Raw genomic sequence first — 11651 nt, forward strand, 5'->3', positions numbered from 1 at the left:
TATAAGAAGCCACTACCTAATCCATGGTCACAAAGATTTACTTCTAAGCATACTTACTTTTTCCAAGAATAATACAGGCATAGGATTAATTGTTCTTAGTTCTGAATTTTATCTATGTGCTTAATAGAAGTCCAAATATTTGTATTTGTCTCTAGGCACAAAATCACTGATATCAGAGCTGCGAATGGGCCCTAGAATACCCAGGCCTATAAAGTATAGAAAGACATTACCAAATAGGTCATTTATGTAGGTATTTTAATACAGTTATTTGGTTTTTTCTCTTTTGATTTAAAGGAGTTAGAGTTGTACAAAGAGGAACTTCACACAAAACCTGCACTCCTAGCAGTGAATAAAATGGACTTACCAGATGCACAGGATAAACTCCATGTACTGATGAACCAACTCCAGAATCCTAAAGGTAAACCCGTTCTTCATTGAGTGACACTTTAATGAATATCTATTTCTGCTTTATTGACTATGCCAAAGCCTTTGACTGTGTGGATCACAAGAAACTGTAGACAATTCTGAAAGAGATGGGAATACCAGACCACCTGACCTGCCTCTTGAGAAACCTGCATGCAGGTCAGGAAGCAACAGTTAGAACTGGACATGGAACAACAGACTGGTTCCAAATAGGAAAAGGAGTACGTCAAGACTATATATTGTCACCCTGCTTATTTAACTTATATGCAGAGTACATCATGAGAAACGCTGGGCTGGAAGAAGCACAAGCTGGAATCAAGATTGCCGGGAGAAATATCAATAACCTCAGATACGCAGATGACACCACCCTTATGGTAGAAAGTGAAGAAGAACTAAAGAGCCTCTTGATGAAAGTGAAAGAAGGGAATGAAAAAGTTGGCTTAAAGCTCAACATTCAGAAAATGAAGATCATGGCATCCGGTCCCATCACTTCATGGCAAATAGGTGGGGAAACAGTGTCAGACTTTATTTTGGGGGGCTCCAAAATCACTGCAGATGGTAATTGCAGCCATGATATTAAAAGACGCTTACTCCTTGGAAGGAAAGTTATGAGCAACCTAGATAGCATATTCAAAAGCAGAGACATTACTTTGCCAACAAAGGTCCATCTAGTCAAGGCTATGGTTTTTCCAGTGGTCATGTATGGATGTGAGAGTTGGACTATAAAGAAAGCTGAGTGCTGAAGAATTGATGCTTTTGAAGTGTGGTGTTGGAGAAGACTCTTGAGAGTCCCTTGGACTGCAAGGGGATGCAACCAGTCCATCCAAAAGGAGATCAGTCCTGGGTGTTCATTGGAAGGACTGATGTTGAAGCTGGAAGTCCAATACTTTGTCCACCTGATGCAAAGAGCTGACTCACTGGAAAAGACCCTGATGCTGGGAAAGATTGAGGGCAGGAGGAGAGAGGGACGACAGAGGATGAGATGGTTTGATGGCATCACCTACTCAATGGACATGAGTTTGGCCAAACTCTGGGAGTTGGTGATGGACAGTGAGGCCTGGCATGCTGCGGTTCACAAGGTCACAAAGAGTTGGACACAACTGAGCAACTGAACTGAACTGAACTAATGAATACCTACTATTTGCAGAGACTTTAGGTGTACTGTAATCAGTGGGGAAAAAACTGAAACCTGTTCCTCTTAAAAAAAACAAGTGTGTTTGAAGAAAGAACGCATACCATATGAAACTTCTAAATGTGATATGGACAATCTGTTATAGGACATAGACGGGAAGAAAGATTTAATTTGAGCTGAAAAGTTCAGGCATCATCAAGAAGTAAAACTGGGCTCTTAAAGAGTTAATGGGATTTGGATCAGAAGAGGAAAAAGTCAGCATATATTTATGAAGTCTTTTCACTTTTAACTTATTTCACAAGTTTTAGAACTTCATTCCCCTAGTACATTATGAATTTAAAAACTGAACTAGTAGTTCTAAAGAGATATGTATCTTTGCAGTGCCAGGTCTATAGATCTCTGGAGAGTATCAATCTTCTAAAAAGAACTTGAGTTGTATGTGTGGCACAGAATAAAAGATGCTGTTACTTCTAAAGTATTTGTGTGAAATTGGTCCCTAAATGGACCACTTTGTATAAAGGAATTTAAAGGGATTCTTCATAGTTTTGAATACTGACGTTTGAAGAACAAACTCTACTGTGTAGAGATGATGCTTTCATTTTTCTGAGTCTAGTAGAGGACCTTTTGCACAAATGAGAAAAGTAGGATGGAAGGTAAGTGGTTAACATGTTTTTTAAATAGACTTAACCTGTTTTTGTCCTTGAGATAAAAATTGAGGAAAATAAATTATAATATACTAGTACTATCAGACAGCACCAGAAAATTCTCTTTTCTTGCAAAAATCCTTATATATATATATTGGGCCTGCCCTTGAGTTAATAAGTTACTTTGAGGGTATAAATGTTCCTCAAAATATTTATAAATAATAAAGTCTTTATTCCTTAATGTCATTTGTTTTATGAGGTCATTAGATCTGTTCACTGGTTGATCTTGCAGAAAAGGGAATTTTCAGAAGAAGTACCACAAGAGGAGGGAAACTCAGGAGTTTGTGGCTATTTTGGCCTATCATAAAAACAATATAGTCATCTCAGTGATAACTTCCAAATTAGCCTCTCTTTTCCTTGAGGGTAAATGAATCCCAGAAACCAAGCTTTGTATTGATTTGGTTAATCTCTTCTAGCCAGCCTTTCCAGGTGATATCAGTGTTGATCCATCCCATCAGTATGCCATCCTCCCTTCTGTTGCCTTGGGAGCAGAGAAGAAGCAAAAGTTATCTAACGGTTGTCAGTCCCAGTGGGGTGAAATATTGGATTCATCTAAAATGATCTCTCCTGATCTCTCCTTGAACTGTTTTCAATTTTAGTACGGCTCCTAGTACCAGTGATGATAAGTCTCTAAATTTGGATAGTTAAAGGTCACCTGTGTGCTGAAGCCAACTAGAATATCCCAAGTCACAAATGAGTTTATTTTTATAGAAAAGTTCTCTCAGATAGTCTGTGTTGCCTTACTTTATTGAACGCCCCAAAACAAAACTTGCTGCTTCTGTAAGTAAATCATCTTGTGGGATTTATCTTTTGATTGGAGCATTGTGTGCTCAGTCATGTCCAGTTCTTTGTAACCCCATGGACCATAATCCACCAGACTCCTCTGTCCATAGAATTTTTCCACGCAAGAATACTAGAGTAGGTTGCCGTTTCCTACTTCAGGGTATCTTCCTAACTCAGGGATTGAATCCCTGTCTCCTGTCTCTCCTGCATTGGCAGGCAAATTTATTTTACCATTGCACCATTACCTGGGAACTTATACTTCATTCAGTTTAAAATATAGTCATGTAACAAATATTTACACAACTGAGGAACTTCACTTTCACTTTTCACTTTCATACATTGGAGAAGGAAATGGCAACCCACTCCAGTGTTCTTGCCTGGAGAATCCCAGGGACGGGGGAGCCTGGTGGGCTGCTGTCTATGGGGGTTGCACAGAGTCGGACACGACTGCAGTGTCTTAGCAACAACTATTTACTGAGCACCATTCATGTGCCAAGAACCTTACCATTGTCATTAGTAGAAACCAAAGGTGCTAAGAGCTTATTAGAGAAGGAAAAAAAGAAAAACTAAGTTTTTGGTTTACAAATGAAACCTCTAGCATAGTTTTGACTTATTTTCAAAGACAATGAAAATCAGCTTATATCTGTGTTGTTTCAGAATTTTTGCATTTATTTGAAAAAAACATGATTCCAGAGAAGACTGTGGAATTCCAGCACATCATCCCCATCTCTGCAGTTACTGGAGAAGGAATTGATGAACTAAAGAGCTGTATAAGGAAATCTATGGATGAACACGCCAACCAGGAAAATGATGCATATCATAAGCAGCAGTTGCTTAACCTACATATTTCCAATACAATATCTTATAGTGAGCCACCATCAAAGAATGCTGTTTCTAGTCCTAGAATGGATATAACTTAAATGTATTAAAGGTGATACCGAAATTGTGTTCATTTGAAAGCTCTTTGACTAACACTTTTTAGAATGTTGGTTGTTACTAAACTGGTGTATATACATCATTCAAGAACCATATTTTTAAAGATGTTTTGTAGTTAACAGATTAACAGATGTTTTATTAACAGATTAAAAAAACAGGGTTAAAAATGACAGTTTATAATATTATGGCCATCAATCTGTAATAACATCCTATAGTATTCTATATGTATGTATCTAGTGAGATAATTGTTAAAATTATAAAAAAGGATTCCTTATGAGCAACTAGGTTTTATTTGTTTTTGAGTTTGTCATTACCTGGTTCCCCTAAATTAGTAATAGTTCTCTTTTTTTTAAAAAACCTCAAACTCCTGAATTTGAACATATTCACAAATAAAGATTACTGATAATCAGCAGATTCAGTTCAGTCGCTCAGTCATGTCCAACTCTTTGCAACCTGTGAACCACAGCACGCCAGGCTTCCCTGTCCATCACCAACTCCAGGAATCCACCCAAACCCATGTCCATTGAGTCAGTGATGCCATCCAACCATCTCATCCTCTGTCATCCCCTTCTCCTCCTGCCCTCAATCTTTCCCAGCATCAGGGTCTTTTCAGATGAGTCAGCTCTTCGCATCAGGTGGCCAAAGTATTGGACTTTCAGCTTCAACATCAGTCCTTCCAGTGAACAATCAGGACTGATCTCCTTTAGGATGGACTGGTTGGATCTCCTTGCGGTACAAGAGACTCTCAAGAGTCTTCTCCAACACCATAGTTCAAACGCATCAATTGTTCGGCGCTCAGCTTTCTTCACGGTCCAATTCTCACATCCATACATGACCACTGAAAAAACCATAGCCTTGACTAGACGGACCTTTGCTGCAAAGTAATGTCTCTGCTGTTTAATATGCTATCTAGGTTGGTCATAACTTTTTTCCTTCCAAAGAGTAAGTGTCTTTTAATATCATGGCTGCAATCACCATCTGCAGTGATTTTGGAGCCCAGAAAAATAAAGTCAGCCACTGTTTCCACTGTTTCCCCATCTATTTGCCATGAAGTGATGGGACCGGATGCCATGATCTTCGTTTTCTGAATGTTGAGCTTTAAGCCAGCTTTTTCACTCCTCTCACTTTCATCAAGGGGCTCTGTAGTTCTTCACTTTCTGCCATAAGCGTGGTATCATCTGCATATCTGAGGTTATTGATACTTCTCCCAGCAAGCTTGATTCCAGCTTGTGCTTCATCCAGCCCAGCATTTCTCATGATGTACTCTGCATATAAGTTAAATAAGCTGGGTGACAATATACAGCCTTGACATACTCCTTTTCCTATTTGGAATCAGTCTGTTGTTCCATGTCTAGTTCTAACTGTTGGCTTCCTGACCTACATACAGGTATCTCAAGAGGCAAGTCAGGTGGCCTGGTATTCCCATCTCTTACAGAATTTTCCACAGTTTCTTGTGATCCACACAGTCAAAGGCTTTGGCATAGTCAATAGAGCAGAAATACATGTTTTTCTGGAGCTTTCTTGCTTTTTCGATGATCCAGTGGATGTTGGCAATTTGATCTCTGGTTCCTCTGCCTTTTCTAAAACCAGCTTGAACATCAGGAAGTTCACGGTTCACGTATTGCTGAAGCCTGGCTTGGAGAATTTTGAGCATTACTTTACTAGCGTGTGAGATGAGTGCAATTGTGTGATAGTTTGAGCATTCTTTGGCATTGCCTTTCTTTGAGATTGGAATGAAACCTGACCTTTTCCAGTCCTGTGGCCACTGCTGCGTTTTCCAAATTTGCTGGCATATTGAGTGCAGCACTTTCACAGCATCGTCTTTCAGGATTGAAATAGCTCAACTGGGATTCCATCACCTCCACTAGTTTTGTTCGTAGTGATGCTTCCTAAGGCCCACTTGACTTCACATTCCAGGATGTCTGGCTCTAGGTGAGTGATCACACCATCGTGATTATCTGGGTCATGAAGATCTTTTTTGTATAGTTCTTTATATTCTTGCCACCTCTTCTTAATATGTTCTGCCTGTTAGGTCCCTACCATTTCTGTCCTTTATTAAGCCCATCTTTGCATGAAATGTTCCCTTGTTATCTCTAATTTTCTTGAAGAGATCTCTAGTGTTTCCCATTCTATTGTTTTCCTCTATTTCTTTGCATTGATCCCTGAGGAAGGCTTTCTTATCTCTCCTTGCTATTCTTTTGAATTCTGCATTCAAATGGGTATATCTCTCCTTTTCTCCTTTGCTTTTCACTTCTCTTCTTTTCACAGCTATTTTGCTTTTTTGCATTTCTTTTTCTTAGATCTTTGCAGTTTTAGCTTTTGGAATTTTCTGTTTCTTAAGTATGAATATTATTTTCCTGCTTTGGGTCACACTAATGTATATCTCATTTTCTGTCTGTTTCAGTACTTCCATATTTTAGTAAGGAGAATAAGTAGGAAGTACGGTATTAAGCAGTATTATCAGTCATCAGTATATTCTCAGGAGATTATAATTTCTAAGTTTCTTCTTGACTTTTAAAAATACTTAAAAATAGATATTTTCTTGTATTTTACTATAAAATATACATATTATAAAAAATAACATTTACACAGTACAAAATCATATATAGTAAAAAAGAAAAGTTCCTATCTTTTTGCATCAGGCTTTCCAGTTCTCAGAGAAAACCGCATGTTCCTACAGGATTTTTTAACGCATGTATCTTTTTGCCTGAATGAGTTCATTATTTAAACTTTTCCAAAGTTTTTTTGTTTGTTTTTACAAAATAATAGCAAGTTAAAGAGCTCCTAAAAACTATTCTTCAGTGCTACTATTAAATTGTTAGGAATTGTTTTGGAATTTAAGGCTAGGTGAAGCCTTGAAAAGTAAAAGTGTTAGTTGCACAGTTTTGTCCAACTCTTTGTGACTCCATGGACTATAGCCCACCAGACTCCTCTGTCCGTGGGGTTTTCCAGGCAAAAATACAGGAGTGGGTTACCATGCCCTCCTCCAGGAGATCTTTCTGACCCATAGGTTGAATCTGGGTCTCCTGCATTGCAGGCAGATTCTTTACCGTCTGAGCCACCAGGGAAACCTTCAGTTCAGTTCAGTTCAGTTGCTCAGTCATGTCCAACTCTTTGCGACCCTATGGACTGCAGCACCCAGCCCTGTCCATCACCAACTCCTGGAACTTACTCAAACTCATGTCCATTGAGTCGGTGATGCCATCCAAACATCTCATCCTCTGTCATCCCCTTCTCCTTCCGCCTTCAGTCTTTTCCAGCATCAGGGTCTTTTCAAATGAGAAAATGGGAAGCCTTAACAAGTATTAAATAAAAATGTCCATATCATCCTACTTAAATTTCTTCTGATATGACAGTGTGACTTCTTACAAGTGTTATTTCACTTTTATTTGTTCTGTTTTCTGTTCTCCACGCCTGCCTCCCATCCCAGTCCCCAGATCACTGGCTTTTCTTGTATTTGTTATCATGAATGGTATTTATTTTCTCCCTTGTGTCAGGCACTGCATGTGCAGTGTTGAGGAGAATAGACAGGACCTGCTGCCCTCAAGGATCTCACATTCAACAGCAGAAGCAGCTGGAGATTAGAGCACTTTACAGAAAAGTAAGAGTGAGGAAAGCATTTGGAATTTGAACATCTCTACTGATCGTAGTATCCAGGTTTCATACTGGGTATGTTTTACATTTATGACTTGAGTCTCATTTTTCTCTTTTTCTATTATTTTTCTACTTTCTCTACTTCTATTATTTCCTAAGTATAAACAAGTAGCAGTGTGTGAGGACAGTTTTGTTGGGTGAATTTCTGACACCATAATTTTGCTTTTTGCTGTAACAAAGGGTAGGAAATGTATGTTGAGGACTAAGAGGAACTGTAGCTTATTATGTCTGTATTACCTAGGTTACTACTCTACGACTGAAACATTTTATGTAACTCACTAAAATGTTCCATTATTTTTATTTTCTTACCAAAAGTGTACCCTCTATGCCTTTTTTTGATGGTTGATTTTTGCTCTAAGTTAAAGAAGAAAATATGAATTCCTTTTTCATTTTGTAAAAAGTAAGTTTAAACACTTATTTATTTTGAAATAAATATTTTAACTGCCATTTATTTTGTCCTTAAGCAAGACTTTTTCATTTTCATCTTTCAAAATAAACACTTTTTGGATCCTTGATTGCTATAGTACTGAACGGCCAGGGTATCAAAACACTATGTATAATAAATTTTTACCAAGTCCCAGTAGTTCACGCAGAGCTTGCTACATCAGATATATTTACCATCATGAATCACAAATTTATACTACCAGGCACTGTCAAGTATTAAGTATACTATACTGTGAGGTTGGAAAGATTTTACTTATGGGAAGAAAAAATTCAGAAACTTACTATGTTGTTCTTTTTATAATATGTATCCACAATATTCTTGTCATAGCAAAATGACCTTTATGTTAAATTACTGTTTTCTTTTAAGTAATAAACATTTATTATTCGGGGGAGTGGGTAATCTGCTTTCATAATGGGAAAAATTTGGTCGGGGTATTTTATTTCAGGTTTTATCCAGTTTTCTTATAAAGTTATGTTTTCTTTTAGCTCATTGTTAGTTTGTTTTGTGAGGACAGAGTCAGAGATTCTTTGGAGAAAGTTAATGAAAGCTACACATTAATTTTTCTTGCTAAAAATATACACAGACACATGGAGTATTTCCCAGTTTCTAGAGGTTTACGAAGTTCTGATAAGATTTCAGTTAATAAAGGTAAGTTCCATCTAGAAATTTGTAATACAGTTTGTAATGTACCTTTGGGGCTTCCATGATGGCTCAGTGGTAAAGAATCCTCTTGTAGTGCAGGAGACGTGGGTTGGATCCCTGGGTCAGGAAGATCCTCTGAGGAGAAAATGGCAACCCACTCCACTAATCCCAGAAAATCCCTTGGACAGAGGAGCCTGGCGGAATATAGGCCATAGGGTCATAAAAGAGTTGAATGTGACTGAGTGACTAAGCGACAACAATATACCATTAAGGTACATTAAAAATAATGTTTCAAAGCAACAGCATATAAGTATACTTACAAGCTATGGCTTTAAAAACAAAATGAAAATGAGCAATAATATAAACAGTAAAACTTATACAAAAGACACTTACATTTTAAAAATATGTCAGCATTTTTTTGAAAACCAAATTGTTAAGTTGGATAGTAAGTACATGAGTGTTTTGTTTTGGCTTTTTAACTTTTTATGAGTCTAAAGTATTTTATAATTAAACATAGCTTGCCTTGCAAAAGTTTATACCTTGGGAATTAAGATACAAACATTGTTGATAAATGTTTGCAGACAACATGCTACAGTCTTTACTGCAGAGTTGAATAATGAAAACTATCTATTTTTTTTTTCTTAAAGAGCTATTTCAGAGAAGCATTTGGTTTGTTTTCTGTTTTGTGACTGGAAATGGTAAAAGAGGGAACATAGCAGAGGAATCTCTAGTTTTGAATGGGTGTCACAAGCCAGCTGAAGGAAAAGCCAAATCAAATAAGTGGTAGGAATGAGAAAAGGAGAAAAAAGAGAAAAATAAGTAGTTGGAAAGTTGCAGTATTTTCTTGTAGAGTAAAAGGTGGGCTCAGTGCCTCAGCTAGATGAAAAGCCAGTGGCACTTTCAACTACCTTTTCAGACCATAACTAACGACTAATTTTCAGTTCAGTTCAGTTCAGTCGCTCAGTCGTGTCTAACTCTGCGACCCCATGAATTGCAGCACGCCAGGCCTCCCTGTCCATTACCAACTCCCGGAGTTCACTCAAACTCATGTCCGTCGAGTCGGTGATGCCATCAAGCCATCTCATCCTCTGTCATCCCCTTCTCCTCCTGCCCCCAATCCGTCCCAGCATCAGAGTCTTTTCCAATGAGTCAACTCTTCGCATAAGGTGGCCAAAGTATTGGAGTTTCAGATTTAGCATCAGGCCTTCCAATGAATACCCAGGACTGATCTCCATTAGAATGGACTGGTTGGATCTCCTTGCAGTACAAGGGACTCTCAAGAGTCTTCTCCAACACCACAGTTCAAAAGCATCAATTCTTTGGCACTCAGCCTTCTTCACAGTCCAACTCTCACATCCATACACGACCCCTGGAAAAACCATAGCCTTGACTAGACGGACCTTTGTTAGCAAAGTAATGTCTCTGATTTTGAATATGCTATCTAGGTTGGTCATAACTTCCCTTCCAAGAAGTAAGCGTCTTTTAATTTCATGGCTGCAGTCACCATCTGCAGTGATTTTGGAGCCCAGAAAAATAAAGTCAGCCACTGTTTCCCCATCTATTTGCCATGACGTGACGGGACCAGATGCCATGATCTTAGTTTTCTGAATGTTGAGCTTTAAGCAAACTTTTTCACTCCCCTCTTTCACTTTCATCAAGAGGCTCTTTAGTTCTTCTTCACTTTCTGCCATAAGGGTGGTGTCATCTGCATATCTGAGGTTATTGATATTTCTCCCTGCAATCTTGATTCCAGCTTGTGCTTCTTCCAGCCGAATGTTTCTCATGATGTACTCTGCATGGAAGTTAAATAAGCAGGGTGACAATATACAGCCTTGATATACTCCTTTTCCTATTTGGAACCAGTCTGTTGTTCCATGTCCAGTTCTATCCTGACCTGCATGCAGGTTTCTCTAGAGGTGGGTCAGGTGGTCTGGTATTCCCATCTCTTTCAGAATTTTCCACAGTTTATTGTGATCCACACAGTCAAAGGCTTTGGCATAGTCAATAGAGCAGAAATATATGTTTTTCTGGAACTTTCTTCCTTTTTCCATGATCCAGCGGATGTTGGCAATTTGATCTCTGGTTCCTCTGTGTTTTCTAAAACCAGCTTGAATATCTGGAAGTTGACGGTTCACGTATTACTGAAGCCTGGCTTGGAGAATTTTGAGCATTGCTTTACTAGCGTGTAAGATGAGTGCAATTGTGCGGTAGTTTGAGCATTCTTTGGCATTGCCTTTCTTTGGGATTGGAATGAAACCTGACCTTTTCCAGTCCTGTGGCCACTGCTGAGTTTTCCAAATTTGCTGGCATATTGAGTGCCCCGCTAATTTTAGGCAGTTCTAATTTTAAAAGTTTTGTTTCTTGTTATATGATAGCAGCTTAATTAATAATTGTTGGGTACTTTGAAGACTTCAGAGGAAATAACGTCCTTTGTGTGTATTATTAATGTGTTCATAATAGAAATCAAATCCTTTGGGGTACCCAGATACCAAGCTATGTGAAATAAAAGTATCATCTGAAACATGTCCTTTCCTTTGAAATACTTGGAATTTGAAGAACAGGGTATGCAATTTATAAATAATTCTGGAGCAAAATATGGCAAGGCAGTTTTTTCCTATTTATTTTGAAAACTGAGTGCATTGAAAGTTGAAAGCAAAGGACAAGAGCTTCCTTTGTTCATGACATATTTCAATATTTTTTTTTCTGAAATTTTCAGTATCTTCTGACCAGTGCCTTCATTTTCTTATTTGTTATCAAATATGGTTATTGGTTTTGTTTCTGTATAAAAGGCTTTAGGAAGGCTATGGTATAATTTTCTTAAGAAAAAAGATACTATTATAAAGCTAAAACATACTTTCAGTTTTATTTGTATATGGTTTGCTACAAATTGGGAAGATGGAAAATATTTTGTCAGGAGCAGACATTCAGTAAA

At 38.0% G+C, this 11651-nt stretch overlaps 1 protein-coding gene across 2 annotated transcripts in view; it reads left to right on the top strand.

Moving 5' to 3' along the window:
* The window catches only part of GTPBP10 (GTP binding protein 10), a 31633-nt gene extending 23554 nt beyond the window's left edge, over positions 1–8079 (top strand). For both annotated transcript variants that reach the window (XM_042248688.2, XM_004007969.5), the window contains exons 9-10: positions 295–418; positions 3700–8079. In XM_042248688.2, coding sequence (XP_042104622.1) covers positions 295–418; positions 3700–3962 — 387 coding nt within the window. In that variant the 3' untranslated portion in view covers positions 3963–8079. The remainder of the gene's footprint in view (positions 1–294; positions 419–3699) is intronic.
* Positions 8080–11651: the final 3572 nt, after the last annotated feature.

Source organism: Ovis aries, chromosome 4 (assembly GCF_016772045.2).
Source record: "Ovis aries strain OAR_USU_Benz2616 breed Rambouillet chromosome 4, ARS-UI_Ramb_v3.0, whole genome shotgun sequence".
In the NCBI taxonomy this organism is placed as follows: Eukaryota; Metazoa; Chordata; class Mammalia; order Artiodactyla; family Bovidae; genus Ovis; species Ovis aries.